This window comes from Pagrus major, chromosome 19 (genome assembly GCF_040436345.1).
Source record: "Pagrus major chromosome 19, Pma_NU_1.0".
Lineage (NCBI taxonomy): Eukaryota > Metazoa > Chordata > Actinopteri > Spariformes > Sparidae > Pagrus > Pagrus major.
In genome coordinates, this window is record NC_133233.1 from 14,630,577 (window position 1) to 14,656,621 (window position 26,045).

The following is a 26,045-nucleotide window of genomic DNA, read 5'->3' on the forward strand; positions in this document are numbered from 1 at the left end:
ACCTGTAAACACACTTTAACGTGTAAAATTGGTGGAGTCACCCTTTAAAATATTATATTTTTTAATTGCAAATTTGCCAAACTGTTGAGATCGCTGTGTAATCAGGTGATTAGTCATCCTAACTTCCAGTGTATCAATCAATAATAATGTGTCCTGCAGAGATGCTCTTTCACGAGTTTCCCACCCCCAGTCTTTGTAAGCTCAGCTGGATAATAACGTCAGCAATATAGAGGTACACACTGTACGAAATGTAAAATCAGTCGAGGAGAATGAGAGACGGAGGCATTGGGTAAAGGTCATTAACCTGATCCAAACCCCAAGACATTGTGCACGAGTCACTTTGAGAGAAGGACAAACAGGACAATGAGGGAATAGCTCGCTGAAGCAGCCAGAGCCCAATGTACTGAAGTGTCAGTCCTAACAGCCTGTTAGGGAGCAGAGGGAAGCAGCCTGACAACACCAAGCTACATATACTGCTGTCACCTGCTGATACTGAGGAGAGGAGCAACAGAGGGGAAAGAGAGCACAGAGGAGATATAGAGGGAACGAATGACACAAAGAGCAAGTTAAGTATAAAGGTCATTGGCTTGATTGGCATGGTGGAGCCCCGGCATATGGGGGCATTTGTTCTGTGGGGTCTATTTTTAGAAGGGTTCCTTTTCAAAGCACACCCCTGGTCTATGTAATCCATGTGAATCGATCTTCAATGGAGGAGTGGGGAAAGCAGAGAGTCCGTCTTTGGCTGCGGTTGCTCTTTTAAGATTTGTTTCTATACTGTGTGTGTGTGTGTGTGTGTGTGTGTGTGTGTGTATGTGTGTGTGTGTGTGTGTGTGTGTGTGTGTGTGTGTGTGTCAGATAAGCCAGAAAGCTGTGAAAGCCTTCTCACAGAGGAACATAGTGTATGGGAAGTGTTTCTCAGAAGGTTACAGAACAGCTCCAGACATCGAGGCTTGACACTTGCGGCAGGCAGTTCTGTCTAAAGCGGTGTCCTTTACAATGAGGCTGATTTGAATGTAAATGTAAATGTAAATGCGAAGTTCGACTCACTTCCTGTTTTGCATGGTGGTAAACCATGTCTGCAAAGTGCTCGCTGCCTGAGCAGACGTGAAAACACTCTCCAGATTAGAGAGAGGTCTCAGGTTGCTTCTATGCTGCAGACAGAGTACACGTCCTTGGCTTTAAAGACATAAATGCACCAGTGTCGTTTATAGCTTAAGTGGAGCTTTATTGTTCTAAACACCAGCATGCAGCTGAATAGAAATCAGATTAACACTGAGTATTTGTAGAGTTATTTTAAGTGCAGATTGTTGCCTGTCAGAGACTAAAGCACTGCAGTTCTTTGCGTCTGACATAAATGCAGAATAAAGACTCACATGGCTTTAAAACCCATATCCACAAATCTGATCACTAATACCAGCATGTTTGGTTCTATCTTGCAGGGACATTTCATGGTTATTATGAATGGCACTGGTTGAAGGAGACCATCTCTTTTTCCTCTGATAAAGATTAAGACATTAAAATAGCCCCGACAAACCCTCTATTAGTTTTAAGTGTCTGTTTCGTCTGTACTGTAAGTATTTTCCTATTGAAATGCTTCCTGCGTTTCTGTGACCTTAGGGCCACATCCTCCACTCTCTCTCGAGTGCATTTCATTGGACGAGAAAGTCTGCCAAAAAACAGGCCAATGAACTCAGCCATTTCACTGCACTCCCACCAATTAGGAAACCAATGAATCGCCCACTTTACCAAACAAGCCTCTGGCTGCCCTCATCCTGGGAGCAGTTCCCATCAAGTTAGTCACACAACACCAACCAAGAAACAAGAATCGCCGCTGGAACAGCCGACTTCTCACAACTCCTGCCTTTGTCTGCCTTCTTGTTGTTCTCAGTCTGACTGGCTGTTTCTCTCTCTCCCTCTCTCTCCTTTTAACCTCTTGAAACAACCCCCTGGGCAAATTAGTGTTTACAGTGCAAATATGTTAAACATTCATAAAAAGCACATGATTATTTTGAACAACTGGAGAAAAACAATGGATGTAAATTAAACACAACTCTATCTCGGCCTCCTGCACATTATTAGTATATATTTAACTCCAACAGAAAGTAAGTGAAGCGAAGGACTGGAAGATTGTTCCTTCACTGGCAGTGATGGACTGTGCAGACAGATGGAAATGCAGATTGCATGATGCCGTATTTAACCATCCAACCAACCAACTGCTAGCTCATTCATGTATTTAAAAGCTAGCAAAAGTCTTATTAGTACATTCGTATTAGTTTTTAGTCACTTAATGAGACTGTTGGCTATGCTCAGTTAGAGAAAGACACTAATGTGACTTTTCTCAAGGGCCAAAAATGCACAAGCTGTGTTCTAGTTGGTTCTTTACCTGCATCCATTTCTAGTGGATCTAGTGCCTTTGTATTTGATTGTGTCTGTACATTTAGTCTCGTTTTTTCCCTCAGTTTCTACTTGTTATTCTTCCTCCAACCAAGGACATGGTGGATTCTTTTCCAGGCTGAGTGCTTCCTGTTTTCTTTCTCTGGAAGCTTCTCTTCAAAAACTCCTCGTCCTGCTCCTTCAGCTCTTCCTTCGGCTGGGTAGTTTCTCTCTGGAGGGCCTTCTCGTACTGCTCCTTCAGCCGGGTAGTTTCTCTCTGAGGGGACGCTTCATGCTGCTTCTCCTCTTTCTGCTCCTTCAGCTCTTCCCTGCAGCTGGCTAATTTCTCTCCGGAGGGTGTGAACTACCTCTTGCTTGAGGTTAGTTGAGGCCAGTTCCTCCAGTTTTGTTTCCATTTTCCAACTTTGCTGATGGGCATCTTTTTGATTCTGCAACTGCTCATTCATCTGCAGTGTAATGGTGAATTGGGAGAACACGACAACTTCATGTTCCCACCAGGGCGCTTGAACAAATCTGAGTTTAATGTCAAATGTTTGGATAACCTCCCCCGTCTTGGTCATCTTGTGTATTAGCGCAATATCCTCCTCTTCCATGCCAATAAGAAGTCACTCTGCAGCCCCATTAAATTGGTTGAAACTGCCATGGATGTGAGTCAATGATGACATAATGCAAATGAAAGATGGTAAGCTAAGGGACCAACATGTAGTCTGTCAGGTCTCTCTTGTCAAGTCAGAGTAAGATACTTCCTTTCCGTCAAAGCAGATCAAGCGCTGGTTAAATCTGTGAACTTTTTAAGAACCAGTGTGCTTTTCCATGGGCATGAGAGCCACCACCATTCAGTCACTGTGTATGTCTCCAATTTCCCAGCATTCCCAGGAACAACTATGTTGGACTACACTGACTCTTTACAAGTGTTGCTCCTGGCTTCGCATGCCTACATTGGCATTCAAACATGACCTGTCCTTGGGCCACTGTTGCTTCAATTTGGCACCCATAGCGAAAATCTATTGTTTGTTCTCCCGTGGATAGGACAGAACATGCTACACTAGGTCTGCTTTTTAAAAATAGCGGTCATAAACGGTTTTAGTTGGTCCTTGGTCGATAAGCACTAGTTTTCCTGGCTGAGAGCCATTTCTTTGGCTGGGGAAACGCAAAGAACTGGTTCCAGAGTAGGCACTGGCTCTGAACCAGCACCTGAACTGCCTTAGTCCAAAAGCTGTCACAGTGACCATCTTAACAAACAAAACTATTGTGTACTTTGAACCCAGCATTATTGATTCATCCCCTGGCATGACGTGTCAAAGCATAGCCACACTTGCACTTGCAAGCTCGTGCAGCTGAGAAATGCAAGAATGCATTTCCTGTGTCAGTGGCCAATCCAGCTGACTGGCAGGTCAAAGCTCACTATCATTCAACTTACAGACTTGCATCCTCGGACTGTGTTGACGCTTACTGGTTTTGAAAACTGAGGGGTAATTATTCTTGTGGCGTGCCATCAATCCGTTTTGTAAACTGCACTAGACTAGACTGCAAATTTCTCCGCCACTCTCACAGAATGCTTTCACTTTTTCATCTCTCGGCTCAGTATTTTTTTATATCACCCCCATCAGGCCGAGGGTTAGGGTTCTCGCAGCGCAGAGTGCGGGGCAGTTTCGATGGACTAAATGCGAATGTGACCGCACCTTGAGGTCCAGTAAGACACACGCTGGTACAGAGCAAACAACACTCTCCCTACTCAGTCTGGCAGACAGGGCGTGGGAGACGGATGACGATGAATCATTGATGCTCGGCACACAGATCACAAACAAAACACACAAGGACACACACACACACACCAGATGCATGCGCACACACACACATTCATCCCCTCTCTCTTACTCATCCGTCCTTTCCCATTTACAGCGTGGTGTTTTTCTCCGTGCCATCTCAGATTTTGTGTTGACAGAGACAGATGGAGGGATTGAGAGGGGAATGGCTCAGCAGCAGAGGAGGAGAAAACTCCCTCTGCCTTTTACTTTGCTCTGAAATGACATTAATAGCCTGTGTTGGCCTTTGTATTTTGCTCTTGGCCTTTCTCTCAGTCTTTATTTTCCCATCAGTACCTGATATCTATCTCATATTAGCTGGAGAGAGCGGTCACAATAACATAAGAAAGTCAGAGTTTCTGACTGCAGGAGAGTGTGACAAAATGTGACAAAATGTGAAATTAAATTTTTTCTGCAAATAATGTTACGTTTCTAATACTTCTACTGAATGGGCTCTATGAACGTTAAAGGTTATATAATATATAATATTCATTGCCACTTGATATCACACTAGAGAAACAGCATCTCAGACCAAAACAAAAGCAATTTCACACAATAAAGCTTAAAAAAAGAAAGAAAGAAAGCGGTATCTGAACACACACTGCTCAAGACACTCACATCAAACTGTAGAGTTAGGTTGTGCTGATCAAACATGAATTAAGATTCGGTTTTCAAGCTTAAAATGTTTTCAGAAATATATTTTAGTGCAGTGTTTGCAGTATGTTTCTTAACCATGTTGAAAAAGGGGAATGGGGTGGACAGGTATGGGGACTCACATGCACTGCTTACATGCACTTACAAGGACTAACGTGCACTGGAGGTGTAACAATCCATCAATATGGGTCGATATATTGATTTAATGATTAATGAGCCAATGTCAATGATGCAAAGTGAAAACAACGATCCATATCAACATCTTTAAGATACAAAAGTGTGCAGCCACACTGAAATTCAACCTTGCTGTCCTGTCATGAGATGCAGTGACTTAAGGGCTGTCGGCACCAAGTACTATAACTACGAATATAAAAATAACGATGTGAGCATCCACACACTGATCAACGATAACGTTCTGTAAACGGTGGCGCCAAGCAGTTGCTGCGTGCTCCAGCTGTGTCGTCAGCTTCGGAAAATGGATAATAATGACCTGTTACTGCTGTATGTTTCATAGAGAAACAAAAGGAGAAAACCATAGAAGGAATGGTTTTTACTAAATTCTTCAAAGATGAGAGGAGTTAGGGGAATAAAGCACTCTGTTCTCAGAGTTGTCGTCTTTTGAAGACAAATTTTATTCATACTTTTGTCTGAGTCAACATCAATTATCCTGGTGATTGTTATAAAAGAGAACAAAGAACACATTTCAGAGACCTAATCTCAGGTAAAATGATGTGTAATTTGCAGCCTAATATACTGGGCGTTATAGAAAAAGGTTTAATAAGTTGTATGAATATCCAAGACTGAGTTATTAGAGTAGAACATCTAAAAGTGTCTTCTAAGTGCCACCAATTAGCTTATATAAAAGTAGTTTTTACAGTTAGAACCCAATATTAAATTGGGAAAATGTCCCCCCAAATCAGTCTAACTGTCAGCCCTGCAAATTCAGATCAATTTTAATTGGCTACCTGTGTTTCTATTGTTCATCAAACTGCTCTGAAAATGATCCTGGCTATATCGTTCCCCACTGTCGTACTCGTTATAGTTGTGGTGTGGACTCCACTTGAATTGGAAAGATTTTAAAATGTTACATCTATAGTGCTAGTTATAGTTATCATCCTTGGTGCAGACAGTCTATTAAAGCAATGGTAAGTAAGAAAAGGTTTTAATAATACATGTAATTTGTCGAGCTGTGAGTCAATTTAAAGTAAACTTTACTTCACCAGCTATAATTATTTAGATTTATTTATGTTATGTGTTTTTCTTTAATGGCGGAAAATAAAGGGGTATCATGGCAGACTTTGTGATATCAGCAAACATCATATCATTGCTGAAAGGATCGCTATGATAACATATTGTGATGAAACTGGTGATTTACCCCCTAAATGCACGCACAACCATCCCTGCTGCCTGGACAGAGAAGCTCATATCATATTGCAACACAAACAGGGGGACTTATCTATCTTTACAGAGTAAATAGCTGTTTGCTGCTATATCAGTGTTTGAAATCCCATATATTTAACCTTTAATACCAGTGTTAAAATCTGAAAAAACAAAATAACCACAAGGTGGGTGTTTATGTTTGTGGTCATACACAGATGGATACCAGGTGTAATCACTCTAGAGATCATATGAGAGGACTGTATACTGGAGAATGGAGGCGAGGATAACAGATTGCATGCGGCGATGGATGCCATATAAACGAAATACAGCGTCATTCATCAACTGATGGCCCCTGTGACAGTCAACTCTACCCTGCGTGACTTAGTGTTCACAACACCACCCTGGAAAGAACGTACCACAGTGTGCAGTGGGCGCGTTTTTGGCCTTCAGCGCGCAGTTGGATTATAATTTTTTAATCTGAAGCACATTTTATCTAGCCTTTTAATTACCCATGTAAGCCTCATTAGGATAAAACATCTCTCATCAGCATCAGAGGCGCCTGAAGCAAAAACATCCTGGGGCAGAGAAAAGCTCAGCTGTAAACATTATTAAACATAGAAATGCTGGATAATGACAGCTGAGTACAACAATCACATGGGGTTACGTGTTGAGGGGAGTGAATGAGTTCAGTGATCAAGCTCATTTAGATGAGCGGTGTATAACTGCATCTGCATTGCTGCTGCCCTTCTTCCAGCCGGGCTTTGATCATTCATAAGAACCTTTGGCCTCTCTCTTTCATGTGAGCGCGCACGGCGAGGCGTACAGCGTACTCCAGGCCAGGGCAGGGGACTGCTGCATTATTCATAGCGATGCCGTCACACTGAGTAATTGAAGCCACGAAGCAGTGGAGGGTGGAGGGCGGGAGACACCTTCTCTCTCTGCCTCTCAGTAGAAATTGTTTTGATCATTATCAGTGACCTCTGAGTGAGATCAGTGCAGACATCAAGGTGATCCTCTCCATCTGAGGGCAATGCCAATACAAAAAGGGAGTGGGGAGGCCAATGTATGGACAGATAGACATATAGTGTAGGAATTTTTTTGCCTTGTGGCGTGTAGTCCAGTAATAAGTACAGAGTATTAAATGCTTAATTTCAATGCCACATGCCAGAACAAGGTTGAGGGTGTGGTTAAAACAGTGAGTAGGTTTATGTACACACTGCCAGAAGCCAATCGAATCTGTCAGTGAGATAAATCATCATTATCAATGTTCACATGATTATTAAAATCACCTATAATAATCACTGTATCTGTTTAAAGGACTAAACTTGACTAAATTCAGATAGATTCAGAAAATGTTCACCTGTGTACAAGGACAGAATATCAATAATAATAATAATCATGATAATAACAACTTGATTTGTTAAGAACCTGCAAAGACGCAGCACAAACATGCACGTGGTTAAATTGGGGTGCTGCATGTGAGGTGTTCTGCTACACATTCGTATCAAACAAAATGCAGTTGGCATTGAAATGTTAGGCGCTTGATCTGGATCTCAGTGTGAAATCCCATTTTCCAAATGAGGCGAATGTTTGAAAGGAACCAAAGACCCACCTGACGACACTGAGCTGTGTAACAGGCCTGAAATCAAGTTCGGCTTCACTGTTCTTTTTCTTATTTGTGCTAATGTTTTATTATCTTTTAATTGTTGTAATGTGAAGCACGTTATAATTTTGATTGTTAATAAGTGTTGTATCGAGGAAGAAACAAAATCAATGTGATTATATCAATATTAAATCATTAGAACAAGGAATATATCATGTGTATGACAATTAAAATGTGTGTTTATATTATAATATTTTAGATTAAGTGGAGTGTTTGACCTCTGACAGCGCTACGGAGCTGTTTTTCTATGACAGGGTCCATGTTTGCCAAGATTTGCTGCCACACTCCAAAAAAGCTAGTAAACTAGTTAACATGGATGTAAACAAAACTGGATTTATTACACTTTACAAATGTTTTCCAAGGAAATAAATGTCCTCGTTTGTTAGACCTCATTGATACATACAATACAATTTAGTGAGTAACACTGGATGTAAACACAGTTTTAGTTTGTTTACAAGAAAACTCCACAGGGCACCTTTAAATAAGTGACAAAATAGAATAAACTACTGTCCGGAAAATGAAAGTTTTCTGCTTGGTTCATGTTTATTTATCAAGCACAGCTATGTTTGTGCCGTGGCAGCGACTGCTGAGAGAAAACATCACATAAATGTATAAAATGTAAATCTAAATGCCGGGAAGCCAATTGCTAGAAAAGGCACACTGAAGCGACAACCCACCGGGAGGAATGTAAATCCTGGCTGCTGTTAAATGAATCTTGAAGGAGGAGACGTGTATTCTCTGTACAGCCCACAGCGGCATACAGTAGAGGATGTAAATATAGACAGTGGTGAGATGAAATAAAGAAACTGCACTTGACTTAGAAATCAAACTGCGGGCCAGCTGCACTCCTCCAACCCGTTACACTGCAAAACCACGGCAAGATGAAGGCGAAAAGCTGTGCGTGTGTTGTGGCATGTGGAGGTGGTGAGGAAAAGGATTAGTGTGCATGACGGGCTTACCAAAATACGTGTTTAGCCTACAATCAGCCTCATTTCTTCCTTCCCTTTCTTGTTTGTCCCCTTGTGACTTAGTCTGTTTTGGTGTTTGTTTCACTCTGTCTTTGTAGTCTGATGCCTGCGTCTGTTCATGTTTGAATATGCTTTCTGGAGCTGTTAGATTGTCCTACATGTTGTGTTACACCAGTGCATGTCCGGGAGAGGTTGTGTGTGAGTGTGTAGCAGTGTGCTCGTATGCAGCATGTTTATCCGCCTGCTGGTATTCGAGGCAGTGACACCAGGTGGAAGCCATTACGCCGGCGCGGGTCCGCTGCAGGTAGGCAGGCAATCAGATATTGGAGGCAGGTTCAGAGGATGTCAAACACACTCACTCAACTCAGGCTGGGGAAAGTGTTTACCGAAACAAATTTCACCAAAATGTGCCCGCTTCAGATAGTGTTGAGGTAAATACAAACATAGCGCGGAGACGTGTGTCCCGCGGCTGTTTGGTGGCGTAAAAGACGATCTTGGCTGAAGAGATGCAGAACAAGAGAGTGACAGACAGTGAGAGTTAAAGAGTGAGAGTGAGACAGGATCTATACAGAGACTTCATTCAAAATTCATGAATGTACAACTCGGCAGACACTATAGAACCTGCAGAGCTTCCACAGCTCACAGGTGAGAGCAAGAAACACCACTTGACATGAATAGCACTGCACATAAACTAATAGATATGCTATTTATCTTGTCATACACATTAGTGTCCGGTATAATAACCATCATTAATAAATGGTACACATATATTTAATTAAACGTTAATAGTTAATATCTATTTCTTGGTTAACAAATGATGGAATGTTTTATAAACCATTTATTAAAGGGGCACTGTCTAGTTCTGGACAAGAACTTTGAAATATTTATGTTTTCCATAACTGAATAAACAAGCTGCTCTCAGAGGAAAATACGGTCCCCAGAACACTGTTTGAAGGTAGAAAGGTGGCAGGGTCCGCCACATATAAACAAAGTAAAACAATATGAAACTGTGTTGTCCTTTAAGGTCAGTTTGTTTATTCAGTTTACCCTAACCCTGTCCAATGGATGATGAAATGTGTTGCTTTACCTTGAAATATGGCTCCATGTTCCTTCCGAATGTCACTATCCATCATCTTTTCAGTTGCTGGTCAATCAGGAAGTAGTGAAACTATAATGATTTGTCAGATTCCCTACGTTTATAGGACTCCGGCATTCGTGTTTTCCACCTTGATCATGACGTCGGAGGAAAATGGCCGCCGCTTGAATATGGTCTATAGCTTAATGAATAGTTTATAAAGCATTTCATTGTTTGTTAACCGTGAAATAACTTTTAACTAAAGTTAACTACAATAAACCTACGAAGGATTGATTTCCTTCTGAAAAGCTGACCACAGGACCAGATAGACTTCCAGTGGTGTATTTGTGTGTGTACGTGTCTGTTTGTGTTTCTGTGCTTCTTTTGAGCTCTCATGCGCACAATGCCTCACTTTGTGTGAATGTGTGTGTGTGTGTGTGTGTGTCAACTGGATATGTGTGCATGTGTGCATGCTTGCCGCTTTGATATGTCTCCCATTGGCAGCCCTGATATGAACGTTTGCTTTGATCCCGTTTGAATCAGACAGCATCACCCCAGATCCTCTGCTGCTGCTCTGAACAAATAGCCCAAAAGACAGAGACACAGGGAGAGAGAGGGAGGGAGGGAGAGATTCCTATTGTGTTCCAGTTCTTTTGGATGCTCCAGGCCACTACCTGCTGCAAAGATTTCCTGTGGTATTACAGCTGCCAACAGCTTTATAACACTGAACTGTCCATATTTGTTATAAAGTAAGATATTCTCTTGTTGGTGCATGCAATCTCTCTGAAGTACTTTAAAGGATAAGTTTACCCAAACTCGAAAATTCAGTCATTTTCTGCTCACCCCTACGCCAATGGAAAGTTTAGCAATTTGCAAAACACAGCATTGCAGCATTCCCCTAAACAAACTGAAGAAGATGGGGGACTTTAACAAACAAATTAAAAAAAACAGGCGAAACGAGATGCAATGACAGAAAATGTGATTTTCAGTCGGAATTTTCATTTTTGGCTGAACTTAAAACATAAATCCGTAACTTTCTGCATGTTATCATCACCTGCAGCAAAAACAGGTTGACAGGAAAGATGGCGGAGGTGTTGCGTTTATTTGTTATGGTAACACTAATACAGTGCTTATGCTTGTTTTGAATTCAAGAATTAGCAATAATGTGTGAAGTATGTCCCCTCCTGCGTTGCTCTGACTTTACATAACATGACATTACACGCCATGACAAAGTCTCCAATTAAAACAAATACTTTCCGTCGGCATATTAACTGAAAACAAATCCCCTTGTAAGCTAAATTGCTCCAACAAAAGCCAGAAAGCACAACTTTTTTGTAAAACATAGCAGGTCTAAGGCACAAAAAATATGTATATTCTCTCATACCTGACCACAGGGGCGAACAGATGAGCATACAGGGAGCCGGCCAGCACCAACCTGCGAGTCCCAGAAGCCCAGGAGGTACAGACTTAATAACATCAGCTGATTTTAAACAAATGAGATCAAACAGCACTCCTCGCTCAGGTGGGAAATCACGGCTAAACAAGGTGAGCGGAGTGCAGTCAGCTCTGCAGCGAAGCACCGGCTAAGCCTCATTTAAAGTGCTGAAAAATGGGAGAGGAGGTGCGATGAGACAGAGGCCTGGAGCGATGCACAACCACTGATATGCAGCAAAGAGAGAGAGAGAGAGAGCAATAAGGGTGTGTACATACACATCATCTGAAGTCCCTCCAGAACTCCGGCAGTACAGGGGAAGTGGGATACTGACATTAGCATATTTCAGCTAATTGTTATTCATTTACACTGCCTCTATTTCCCAGAACATTAAGCCCACAAAGACGACGTGAGTGAAATGTGTGTATAATATTTCTCAGCATGCACGTGCATACGCTTCAAAGACATCTGCTGAATAGAAGCCAGCCTCGAGTGTTTGAGTGTGCCAGGAACAATCAAAATTTAGTGGTTAGTTATTAATTACTTGACTGATTAAACTGTAAACAATATTAAAAAAATATTGTTAAGCAAGTTTTGAAACACCTGTGGTCAAATAATACCTTCATTTTTATTATTCTGCCTTCAAATATGAACGAAATGATGCACATTTTTAACTGACGCACCAGATGGTTTGTTACAGGGAGATGTTCCCAGAAGTCCTCCTTAGGAACTGTTTGGAAAAGGGCAGGCATTTTTTAAAAAAAATCTTGGCAGAGGATTGGACGAACCATCTGTCTCCACCATGTATCAAGGGTTAACTTCAAACAATCAGTAGTACAAAAAAGAAGAGCACTACCAGCGCAGCAAGTTGCTGAAATCAATCTTCTTTCAGTGAAGAAATGCTCCACTTCTCTTGCCGTCATCGCACCTAAACCACACCCACAGCTGCCAGTTACTCCTCACAGGCTGCTGATTTGCACACAAGTGTACAACTTGAAGCCTGGAAGCCTTTTGGATTTGTGTGGTTATTTCCATGTTTTCAGTCTTTTATGAATTTGCCTCTGACCTTCTTAACATCCACCTACATTCCTAAAGACATGCAGCCAAAAATTGATTCTAATTTGCATCTTAAAGATCTACGATTATTGTGGTTACACACTCCAGCCTCCAGAAATACTGACCTTGTCAACATGAATGAATCTGAGCACCACGACTGCCTAAGGCCGCATCCCCATCGTCACTCTCGTGAGTTATGAGCAATGTCCAATAAAATATGCTCCAAATACACTTTTGATCCATGGCTTCAGTCCTATGAGCAGATGTAGTACTGTTTTGAGAAATAATGCTTGTCACGAGACACATTTAGATTAGCCTCATCTGACAAACTCTGAATTTAACATGAACACACCCCATTGTATTGTAAGTGTGTTTCATCACTCGGTCTGTTTGGTAGTGTTAGCTGTCACCGGGAGCCAGTGTAGGTACCAGACCGGGAGGGTCCTGCTCTCTGAGCCTTCAGACCGCCTCTTAAGGAATTCTTTATGATTTCAATGATGGTGATGATGACTGAAAGTACAGCTGAGTGTTCACCTAACCCAGAGAATTAAGCAACTAAAGAAGCATGATCAGTATATTACTCTAGCTGTGAGTATAACTTCTCAGCATGTACACCATTTTTTGTTTGAAGAGCACAGAAATGATGGAAACACTGCATGTCTTGAGTTATATTAAGCAAAAAAACAACCATAAACTGTATGTTTGTTGGTAGGCGGCGAACTCTCAGTCAGGGATGGACAGTTGGATTAAACAAGCACAGGACTTTGATTCAGGAGACCGCTGTCAGTGTCCTGGGTGAAAACCAGGAGTCGACGGTGAGTTCTTTTAACTTACTAACGTAGTTAAGTTACATCACGGACATGTGAAGTAGATACGTTTGTAACCGAAGCTATAGACGTGACGTAGTAATTTGAACCCAAAACATGATGTTTTTCCGAAACCTAACCAAGTAGTGAGAGCCTGAACCTAACCAAACTGCAACTGTATAGCAAAGGTCCGATAGGCATGTCGCTGGTACGCTGCAATGGTCATGTTGGTTTGGTCCTCGTTACATGAGGATGCGTTGATATATAGAGCTAAATCATGGTTGTTTCTTCTGATAATAATTAAAAACCATGATTAACATTAGTATACATTTCATTCATTTTCTATCCAATTTGACTTCAACATGAAATTGTAAAGCACATGACTGTAACAGTGTGAATAAACTGCTATTGATTAAAAGTTCAATGAACTTGAATTCACAAGTTCAGCGAGCTTCAATCAGTTAGAAAAAATGAATAAATCATGAGACAACTTTAAATGAACTAACCACATTCAGTTCAATTAACTCATACTTTAAGGCATCCAATCATAATCCAATCAGCCATCAGTGTTAAACAGTGTAAATATATGCAAGCAGTGGCAAAGGGATCAATGCCTTTCCTTCATAAACCTCACTGTGGATTCCTCTAAGCAGTCATTCTGTCCAATAAATACTCAACACTTGACATTGTAATGCCTTGTTTACTTGTTGGATCATCATCATTATTATAACTGTATAAACAGAAATACCAAAAAAAAGTGGAAAAAATACTTCTACTCTTTTCCTAATATTTTTCCTTTCTTTTTCGGGGGCTCTTGGTTTGACAGGCGAGGAATGTGCAATGAGTATGAAAATCCTGCGGTGCCAATATCTCATTTCTTTTATGCTACAGAGGGTTCACTGTGGCAGGAGATCAGACAGTGTGATCTGCCTGAGGGAGGGATGAAGGCGCAAAAGAGTCAGAAAATAAGTGAGGGGTGAAGTTAAAGGAGGGGGAGAAAGATTACTATTCATCCAGCATCTTAAAGAGGTTTCTATCATTCCGGGCCAAATTTATAGGCTTATAGAGAAAATGGAGAAGGAAGCAATGGTGATCTTAAAGTTTACTGAAAGACATCAAACTTAATTCTTAATCAGAAAGCAGAGCTTTATCTGCCAGTCACGCAGCTCACATCCTCTCCTGCCAGCCCACCAGGATATGAGACACGACTGGCAGCGCTGTGGGGCGCCTCCCACGCTGGAGATGTTTTTGATAGATCACATCTGCAGCAACCAGCCTCTGTAGTCCAAAGCCAATAGAGTGGGGAGGGGAGGATCAGGGGGAGTAGAGATTCAATACTGACATTAAAATATGTATTTGAGTAAATCACGTGTGCAGTGGTTTCAGTGATGCAGGGCCTCTTTGTAAATGTTTGTAGATTAAAAATCATAACCTTAGATGCCTGATTGAAACATAACTGACTTAAGTTCTTTACCAGGAGCAACACATCAGCGCTGGATCAAACATAAATCCCTTAGAGGACAATATATTTGGTTTACCGCATTTTGAATTCTTCTCACTTTTTAAGGAAATTTGAACTATAATGATTCTGCAGCACCTGCTTTCTATTCTATTTGAAGATATTTGAGGAAACTTGGTCAAAGATTCAGGCCTTTAGTTGGGCGAGTCCCCCTGCAGCAGCTGACTGACATGTGAGGGCTGCCGTGCTGTTAGCTTCAGTAGTGCACTAACTCACAGATTCACATTCAAGCCCGAGGATATTTTTTTGTAGCGTGACAGAATTTAATCCATAGGTCCGATGACATTTGGAAAGTCTAGAAGATCTGTGTGATAAAATCATTTTATCATCACTGAAGTTAGCCGACGGCTAAAGTCTTTAGTGCACATGTTCTTTGGCCCACACATTGCAGAAGGTAAGCTGCAGATCCAGGTCATTTTTAATCAGGAAGTCAAAGTTTTCTGGCTTCATGCGCTCCGCCTCGAACGCTGTCTCCAGTACTCATTATACATCCATGTGATAGTCTAGCTTTAGTCATGTGTGCTAACTGAGTGCGTCATAGTTCTGTATAATCTCACAAATGTTTGACGTACTTCCTTTTACAACATTCAACACTTCAAAGAACCCATTTGGTTTGTATTTCACTCAGATACGGGAGGCACTTGGAAAGTAGCCAAGAAGCTAGTTAACCTACCTTGCTCCAGTTCAGCTTGGTGCTGTGTTCATCCCACAGTATAGGATATAGGATAGGATAATATGTTACTGATTCAAGTCACGACATGATGTAGGGCTGCCCCTAATGTTTATTTCACTGTCAATTAACGATCTGACGATTAATTTCCCAATTAATGGATAAGTTGTTCGGTCTATAAAATGTCGGAAATGGTGAAAAAGGTGGATCCGTGTTTCTCAACGCCCAAGATGACGTCCTTAAAGGTCTTTTTCAACCCAAAGATATTCAGTCTACTGTCATTGAAGAAACCAGGAAATAAATAATTTTTTTCTTAAAAATATCATCAAACTAATTATTTGATCATCAAAATAGTTTGCAATTAACTTTAATTAATCGTTGCAGCTCCAACAGGAAGCAAAGTCAAAGCCATAGAGCAATGACTAACAACATCAGCCCAGACAGCTGGTTAACTGCCAGTTAACATATTGTAATGAACTATTTTTAGTATCACCCAATTAACTTTATTGTTTTGTTGCTAATTACAACTGCGAGCAAATCAGTACACAAGTCAAAACAAACACCAAGGATTTATATAAACATAGTGAAAATGAATTTTAATTACAGTTCGACTTAAGGATAATTAAATTAAATGAAGTAGAGTTCCTAGTTAGTTCTAGTTTGCTCCTGTACATTTCTCAACTCTCTGCCACATCTGCTTTTAGGTGTTGCCTGCATCTTGCTCCACTCCATGGCAAACAGCTTCTGCCTCCAATCCCACTAACCCACAATAAAAACAACGAGGGCTTTAGCTCCTGTTCTGATCCACTGGCCAACTTGCTGTGTAAACCGATTTAGGAATCATGAGATTTCCAATCACCTGCACCGTGAGCCACAAATGACCCCATTCACACGGAGTGCTCGGGCATGGCAGCCCCGTTTCCTTGCAGGTACACAACAACTCAAACTGGGCTCACAGCTGGACCTGGAGAAGTGCTCGGATCAGAGGTGTGACTGAGTCAGTCTCACCCACCTACATGGAGGAGGCTTGGGAGCTGGAGGCCGAACCAGCGAAGTCAGAGACATTAATGACTCAGAGCAATATATTCAAAATAACACACAACAGTATTCACACGACTGACAGAAACACACCAACAAGAGAGAATGTTCAAGGTTCTCTCTCCGTGTGTCTGTGTGTGTCTGTGTGTGTGTGTGTGTGTGTGTGTGTGCTCACATGTTCACCTGTTTGGAGGTGATTTATCACCTATAGAAACTCAACCCTGTACAGAGAAAAATGCATTCCTATTCTTTCAGTTTGCACAGAAAATACAGACACACACACAGAAAGGCAGCTGCTGCACACACACACACACACACACACACACACACACACACACACACTGAGATTGCTTCAAGGCTGAAAAACTCAGCAGTAATTAGTTTTAAAAAAGGAAACTCTTGCACAAACTGCATTAGCAAAATTCAAGCACGATTTCTGATTTAGGCTACGTTTCAATTAATGAGACCGAAGTGCTTAAATAGATCTGAGTCTGGACCACCAGGAGATGTTTGAACCCTCACCAGTGTGATTCTGTGTGTGTGTGTGTGTGTATGTGCCTCCTGTGTATGAAGTGCAAATCACCATCGAGAGTTACGATCGACCGGTGGCCGCTGTGTCAGCTGGGTTGGACATGAGACAAGGCCGCGACGGAGGGAGAGAAGAGGGGAAGATGGCAGGAGAGAGGCTGATTAGTGGCTCTCCTTCCTGTGCCTGCAGCTCACAGAGATGAGGGGTTTGCAAGTTGTTTCAGCTGCAGCCAAAGGCTTTCAATAGATGAAACACTTCCTGGCTATGTTGGGAATGTTCATACTGGATTCAGTCTATTTTGCGTGCTGATTGGAGTGAAATAGCTCTTTATGAATCCCGAGCACGTTTACATGTATGTAGCTGAGCCTTCGGCGTGAAATATGGCTACACACATCAACTTTCGTCGCCTTATGATTTAAAAGTTCCTCGCTGCATATCAATAATGCAACAGGGTGACGAATGAGATGAGAGACTTCCATTCTTCATCTACTGAGGCTTACAGATTGCTGTTTTTGCTCTTTATTGGCAAAACACACAACAGTAAGTCCTGCAATCCATTGTTCATCCAGCTGCTGAGAAACCAAGCAGGAAGACACAAACAGCGACAGACATGTAAAAGCCTTATTAAGGCTGAGGCGTCTGTGTTGCATACACAATTCGTCTGCAGCCCGGTGCTATAGGGCAGACCCTCCCTGTCTGAGACTTGTCTTGCTCACCCGCACTGATAAAAATACCCCCGCAAGGAGGACAGAAAAAGATCAGACTGTGACTCTCATCCTCTACTAGCCGCAGGTGCTTGTCTGGTAGCAGCAAGAGAGAGTTCACAGAGTTTACGGCACTTGCAAACACACATCGAGTCCTATTGTTGTGGGATCATTTTGAGATGTCAAGATAAATATTAATGTACATGAAATTTGCATGAGATAAGATGGGTGAAGGATCACAGAAGCACTGCATTCCAACAAAAAAGCCACTTGGTTCATTCCCTGCCTCTCGATACTGTGCATTAACATGCAAATGTGGTAGAAACTCCACAAAAACAACACATAACTCAACCTGTTAAAGTATGCCAAAAAGCATTCTGGCCTTGTCAGTCTGTTTAAGAAAATCCATTTAAGAGTTATGAGACTTTTTCCATAAAAGCTCAAAGGATTTCATTATTAAACTTTGCGGACAACAACAAAAGTGCAGCACGCAGCCACACGTAGATTCATTTAAGCAATAAAACACCCACAAAATTAATCAGTTAAATGAAGACGAGGGTGAAAAAGGGGAAGAAATAGCTTCAATATATCAAATGTCAGTGATTAAATTGATGGAAAGCGCCTTAAAGTAATTCTGCAAAAGATAAATATTCCACAGCTGCAGATTCACACTTTGTTAAATTAAAGATGACGCTTTGTTTTTTTCTTTTTTGATCATATTAAAGGGCAGGATTAACATGATCAGAATGAAGCTTATCAGCACCTGGATTATCACTGACTCCCTGATTAACAGCTTGTCTGGTGACATATGAGTCCATCTGATAAGATAAAAACCATCCATTAACTTCTCCTTAAAGTAAGACTTCCTGTATTCACAGTCTCTGAGCAAACCTCCTCCAAGGCTCAGCAGTCCCCTTTAAATGGCCTCTATGAAACAATCTAAAGGTGCTCTATGAAACAATTTAAAGGGCTTTATGAAACAATTTAAAGGTGCTCTATGAAACAATTTAAAGGGCTTTATGAAACAATTTAAAGGCGCTCTATGAAACAATTCAAAGGGCTTTATGAAACAATTTAAAGGCGCTCTATGAAACAATTTAAAGGCACTCTATGAAACATTTAATGGCGCTCTATGAAGCAATTTAAAGGCGCTCTATGAAACAATTTGAAGGCGCTCTATGAAACAATTCAAAGGCGCTCTATGAAACAATTTGAAGGCGCTCTATGAAACAATTCAAAGGCGCTCTTTGAAACAATTCAAAGGCGCTCTATGAAAGAATTTAAAGGCGCTCTATGAAAGAATTTGAAGGCGCTCTATGAAACGATTCAAAGGCGCTCTTTGAAACAATTTGAAGGCGCTCTATGAAACAATTTAAAGGCGTTCACTTATTAATCACATTTTATTGGACCTATGTGAGCACGACGTGGCATGACAAATGAGGCCTCCTGATTGACTACACAAGCCTGTGGACGATTTGTGTACATTGTTTGATGCTGCTGGACTGTGGATTTCTCTTTGAAGGACTTGGGTCAGATTTTCCGCAACTGTCCAAAGGATGTGACATTATGCTCATTCTGGGGTGCTTCGTCGCAGTGCCTGAGAGAGAGCAACGGTAGCTAATGTTAGTTTAGAAAGTCTGCTCATATAAACAAACTACCGGCTTCCAGCACAACACAGAAGTTCCACAGAGCCTCTTGTGATTGATCATGCCTTGTCCATTTCAAACTGGATAGCCCTGTATCATTCTAAATTTTAAACCACCCATAGCTGCTAAATCATGATTTAAGCTGACCAGATCTAGGTTGCATGTCAAGTTGTACTCACACATATGTAGATATCAGCTACTAGATACAGCTGATTCTTTTCATTAAGATCCATGATATTCCCTGAGAAATTAACAAATATGTCGTATATCATAAGTGATGATGTCTGGCGATCACCGCTCCGCGTTCATGTGGTGATGTAGAGAGGAGGGAGGGGACTGCTAACTGCAAAATGGACAGGAAGTTACCTAAAACGGCAACAAAGCTTACACCAGCTTTACAGAAAGTGAGAAAAAAGTTCCTGGAGCCGTCACTTTATCTGGATCCGCACCACAAGTTAATGGGGTCTATTCTGGGCCGAGACCCTTCCTCCATCCAAATTTCGTGGAAATCTGTTCATTAGTTTTTTTGGAATCCTGGTGACAAACCAACAAACAAACACGGGTGAAAACATAACCTCCTTACTGGCGCTAGTGAACTATTACAGTAACTAAGCTTCTACTACAACAACCAGAGAGCGTGTGTACGTGCTTGTTAGCTCGTGTCCAGAGGCCCTGAAGCCAATCAGCTTCTGCTTGGCCTTTAAAAGACGGCAGCCCCATTACAAAGAACAAAATAATTAAATGTGAACCCTGTGTGTGTGTGTGTGCATAGCTGTCTGTCAGCTACGTGGTTACAGCACCATGACAGCGCTGGAGCTCGCTCAGACTCAGACTGTTAATGTCAGACTATAACTGCAGCAGTGAATATAGAGGTGTGTGTGTGGCTCGTGTAAACACAGACTGTTTGCAATGCAAACACTTACCCACAGTACAATGATGTGCCTCCGTGCATGTGTAATTAAGTGAACTTGATTTAAACATCGCAATAGGAATTCCATTAAAAAAAAAAGATGAATTCAATTGAATTAAAATGCCCAGTGTGTGCTCATGTGTGCACTTGGGTGTGTGTAAGCCTTTCATGTTTGTTTGTGCATGTATATAGTATATAGGTCTGCAGCAGATGCCATAATCTCCTGCAGTCATGCTTTAGGATGGGATTATGAAAGCCACGAAGTAAGTACGGGTTGTCACTTTAGTGTATTGCTATTTTTGTGCACACTCACACACACACAGAAACACACACACACACACGCGCACACACACACACACACACACACACACACACACACACACACACACACACACACACACACGACCATAAAGAGCGGCCCATTTCTGCAGATTAAACACAGAGAGGTGCAGTAGCTCAAATGTAAATGTGGTTAATGGAGACTTCATCGGGTAGAGAGAGAGAGGGAGGACGTGGCAGAGTTAGAATATAAAGGAGAACGAGACCAAAGCATTAAAAGGAAGAGAAAAGGAAGGAGATGTGAGAGTCAAAACAAAAGAAGAATTTAATGGCGTTGCTCCTCTCGGATAATTGGGACGAGCACTTTCCTCCTCTGTCATTCGCTCTTCTCCTCCTGCCCTCCCCATCTTCCTTTCTCTCTTGACCTTCATCTCCTGCTCCTTTATCATCGCCCCCTCCTGCTTTCTGTGTACAGCCAAAACAAGAAAAAATGACTTCTCAGGTTCCACTAAAAATGTTTTGACTCCTCTCATCGGAACCACTCGTGTGTGGCAGGTATGTGTGAGAGTTTTTGTGTGTGTGTGTGTGTGTGTGCGTGCTGCTTGTGGGCCGTGGGCTGAGGATGCTGTTAATTCCACCAGACTGCAACTGGTCATGCCTGTCCCACTCGCTGCGTTTGGTGTGTGAGCATGAGCGTGCAGGTGTGATGACAAAGCTGCTGATTCACTTTCACTTTTCTTTTTTCATACACCATCTGTCATCATCATATCTCCTCGTATCAATTGACAGCCGAAATAAACCCAATCGATGACTGTGTCCATCTCGTGTGCTCACATGTCATGTTTGCTCGCAGCCATGTGTCCGCCCCAGATTCATTCATTACGTTCTTATGTGCAAACATGTGCGAGTGGGTGACTTTAGCCTCCGAGTGTGTCCATGTGTGCGATGATTACAAATCTGCTTTTCCCTAGATGGATTGCGCTCGTGAGCAGCGTGGCCGCGCCGCTGTGAATGTTGATGGACAGCCGGCGCATGTGAGTGAGACCATTTGGCGGTCTGTTCCCTTCTGTGGATTGATTACGCGTTTAGATTCAGCAAAATTCCCTCCACCACCCAAAAAAAGCCAAAAAACATTCTGGAGGAGAAGATACTGATAAGCTGATTTATTAGTACATTTTACAACATGAACAACAAGGTGCACTATGTAGTTTCCATCTTCATACTGTTTAACTTTGTTTATATTTGGTGGACCCTGCCACCTTTCTTGCTTCAGAGCAGTCTTCTGGGGACCTTATTTCCGTCTGATGACAGCTTGTTTATCCAGTTTAGGAAATATTCATCAAATATTTGTATATTTGTTATCAATAACGTAAATATTACCTTTCTGAGTTTCTGAATTGTTTTTCCAAAAGTAAGTAGCGCACCTTTAAAATTAAAGGTGCACTATGTAGTTTTTGGGAAGAAATTTTAATCAGAAGAGAAATTTATTGATTTTTTTTATGCCTAAACATACTAAATAAACAAACTGACCTTAAAGGACAACATAGTTTCATACTGTTTTACTTTGTTTATATGTGGTGGACCCTGCCACCTCTCTAGCTTCAAACAGTGTTCTGGGACCTTATTTTCCACTGAGAACAGCTTGTTTATTCAGTTATGGAAAACATTAATGTTTCTTAGTTTGTATTATCACCTTTCCAATAAATATTACCTTCCTGAGTTTCTGTGCACTTTTAAAAACAAACAACAAGGGGGAAAAAAGACAAATTACTTAATTAGCATTGTAACGCCTCTACTTTCAGAAAGCATCCCTTATTTCCAACAGTTACACTCTATTTAGCATGAAATCAATACCCTTTTTGTTTGCAATCATCCACTCCAACAGTAGACTTAATAGCCATTTCCAAAATGATGTTTAGGGCTCCTCCAGCCTCGAGCTCAACACTCGTGCGAGCTGTAAATCACTGTTCCAAATGACATGACTCCACCCAGAGAGAGTAATTCATGCTAAAACCAGATTTAAGCCCTTTTAATGCGTTAATGAAAAGTGCTGTATTTATATGTAGCTGGTAGACGGCGATGTTTTGACATCGGGCCCATCTGTGACTCAGTCTCAACCCCTAATGAGAACATTACTGAGCCCTGGGCAGAGGCGCACACAGAGAGGAGAGAGGAACGGAGGAAGAGATGATCGATGCAAACCTTGCCACCTCTTTTGACTGCCATCAACCCTCCTCCTCCTCTTCCTCTTCGCTGTCTCTCCTGCTCACTCCTCCTCCCTCCTGTCTCATACACCAGGACTCGGGGCAAGCGGGTCTAACTCAATACGGCGTGCAGCAAAAATCAATGAAAGAGACAGAGCTGGGGGATTGTGGGGAAGAAATAAGGCCAAGCGGAGAGGCAACACATTTTCGGACAGCTCTGCAATCTTGTCCACCTCCACCTTAACGGACACAAACAGGCGGAAAATGCATCACTGACACACCTGCTATTGCACACGTACTACAAATTTACTAACGCACACCCAAAGACCTGTGGGGTATCATATTGTGTTTTTAAGGAAGGCATCAGCATCAAAATTAGAATCACATGTGGGGAAAAAAAACATGAAAATCTGATTGAAATGCCACATATAGCCCCTAAAGAAGAAACGTATACCCGTCACACATCTTCGCTTATCTAATTCCCCCGAGCTCACAGCTGCTTTTGCCGTGAATCTATCACAGAGACACTCACACACTCAGCGTTATAGTATTTTCCAACACCCCACCCTTCGCCGCCCAGACAGATAGAGCTTAATATTCATCCAATGGTGAGTCGGGGCACGAGAGCAACTCCCAAGGCTTTTGCCAGACATGTATCCGTAAACAGTTCTGTAACTCGCATGAAAATTTTGAATACAAATGCCTGTCCTGATTGTCAGGGTTGTTTTCTCTTGTTCCCTAAATCATACATGCAGGTTCCCCTCTTCTTTTCTCTAAGATCCTGGAGTTTGAGTTTGTAAGCAGGGACTCAGGAAAACAAAGATTTCCCACAAGAAATTCGAGTCGTATGGTCGAAATCTTTGAAGCAACGGGGCACGTGCAAGATTTTTCACCTTCCCCGTCCTGCTGATGTCTTTTTCCACGCTGTACGTTTAATCTTTTCACCCAAACACACGCGTTACTGAGGATACATTCACATTTCCCTCAATTTCCTCCCCTCTTCTTCCCCCCATTTCATTAACGTTCACCCTAATAGCCCCATCTATTCTCTCCTTTCCTGTGCAACCACAAGAAGTGCTGAAAAGACGGGGAAATAAAAAGCTGAAAACAGTAGGAATTGATATGAGAGTTGGATCCTCACAACATAAATCAAACAAAATCCTAAAAAACATCAATCCGTGCAGCGCTGACTCTGTCAAAGTCCTGCGTTCCCTCTCATTCATTCACTTTTCCCCCTCACATCTGTCTCCTTCAGTGCCCAAAATCCCCTTAACTCTTCCTCTCTTTTTCCCTCCATTCATTCTTCTCCATCCTAATCCCCCCCCCCTGTACTTCCCTGTCCTCCAATCTCACAGCTCCTCTCGTCCCCATTCATTCCTCCGTCGTTACTCTAATCTCCCCCCCGTCTCCGCCGTCCGCCGCCACCGCCGGTGTGTATGTGAACGTGTGTGAAAACACTGACCTGCCCTTCTGGCATGCGGAGCACAGCCAGGCTTTGTCCCTCTTGTTGTAGGTGCAGCAGGTCTTGCAGACGTTGTACTGGCAGTCCAGGCACAGGCGCTTGGGGTTGAGCAGGAAGGTGAAGGGCGCGCAGCAGCGGATGCAGCAGTGCTCGTTGAAGCGGTGCTGCTTGGAGAGGATGGAGCATCTGCTGCCTTCCTCCGCCAGCTCCTGCTTCATCTCGCTGAAACCGAGAGAGAGAGAGAGAGAGAGAGCAGGAGGGGGAGGGGGAGGTGAGCGTCTGATCGAGAGGTAGAAAACAGCGGAGGATGGCAATGCGGAATAAATGGAGATGCTGTGGTAAATTAAATATTAAAAGTGAGGGGGGTGTTAGAACAAGAAGGCTGGAGGGCAGAAGGGGTCACGGGTTTGGTGGAAAAACTACCCCACTCCTTGTTTCCCTCCATCCCTCCCCCTTCTCTTTCTCTTACACTGATTCCGCGGAATTAACGTGATGGCTGACATTTCAATTTGGGAGGACCTGTCATGCCTTGTTTGCCCACATCAGTCAAAACACAGCCGAGGAGAGCACGGCACGCACGTCCCCTCCATCCTCAAATGAGAGAAGCATTGCAATCTCTGTTAATTAAGGCACGAGGTGGACGAGGACGACGACAACAAATTGCCATAAATTGGCGCCAAGTTGAAAGTCCAGTGTGAGAGAAAGTCAGCATCAATGAAGAGCCTCTGCTGTCGTACAGTACTGGAGAGCTGCTCGGGCTCCAGTCCAAAAATTACAGTTTGAAAGTACAACAGTGATGGAGCGGTTAAGAGCAGCAAGGTCTGTCTAATCTTAACGCCTGGGAGAATTGTTCAGACTAATGAGCTATTAGGATTATAGACTGAAATACTTGACCAGAGCTGGTTTAAAAATCACATAAAATCCACAGCCACAGCTGGACGTTGGCATTCCAACAGCTGCATACAACTTTTTCGAAAATTTCTCCATATTTTGTTTATTGCAGCACATTTAAAGGTGCACTATGTAGTTCTGGGGAAGAACATTTTTAATCTGAAGAGAAAGATCTTCTTTGACTGTTTTTTTTTTTTAAATGAATAAACAAACTAAATATAAAACTCTTTGTTTCATGACTGAATAAACAGAATCAACATACTGATCTTAAAGGACAACACAATTTCATACTGTTTTACTTTATATGTGGCGGACCCTGCCACCTTTCTAGCTTCAAACAGTGTTCTTGGGACCTTATTTTCCTCTGAAAACAGCTTGTTTATTCACCTATGGGAAAGTTAAATTATTCTAAGTTTGTATTTTTACCTCATTAATATTGCACATATCAAAATTCTGTGTTTGATTATCTTCAACAAAATGACATAGTGCCTCTTTAATATATCAAGTTTTGGATTTCAGTGACTGATAATATAAGTTGTTAATCTGTGTTTTAACCAGCAAAGCAGCTTTGCCTGTACTATAAATTATGCACATGGGTTTTCCCTCTGTAGGATTTGTGCTGAGTGAGCAATGCACCATGAGCAGAGGCTACAATAAATTATGTAATGTTTTGCATTTATATCATAAACCTTTTATCATCACTACATATTACACTCGTGTCAATGATATTTAAAGTAATACGCAACAACAAGGAGGGGAGGTTAAGTAACACATTTAGCTGTGTTTACGCCATCACCCATTAGTTGTTATTAGGTGTGAATGGAGGCAGAGGTGCAGAGATCGAGCTCTTGCTGCCGGGAAGGTGTAAAAAGTGCGTTAAGATCCAGTGAGTGAATTATTTAAGATGCTCTCCTACACGCTATGCACAGCCAGGTTACAGTACACACTGCTCTCACTGAT

At 42.0% G+C, this 26,045-nt stretch overlaps 1 protein-coding gene across 2 annotated transcripts in view; it reads right to left on the reverse strand.

Annotated features, from left to right (window-relative positions):
• The window catches only part of myripb (myosin VIIA and Rab interacting protein b), a 135,781-nt gene that overhangs the window by 42,695 nt on the left and 67,041 nt on the right, over positions 1-26,045 (reverse strand). For both annotated transcript variants that reach the window (XM_073488484.1, XM_073488483.1), the window contains exon 3: positions 24,195-24,416. In XM_073488484.1, coding sequence (XP_073344585.1) covers positions 24,195-24,416 — 222 coding nt within the window. The remainder of the gene's footprint in view (positions 1-24,194; positions 24,417-26,045) is intronic.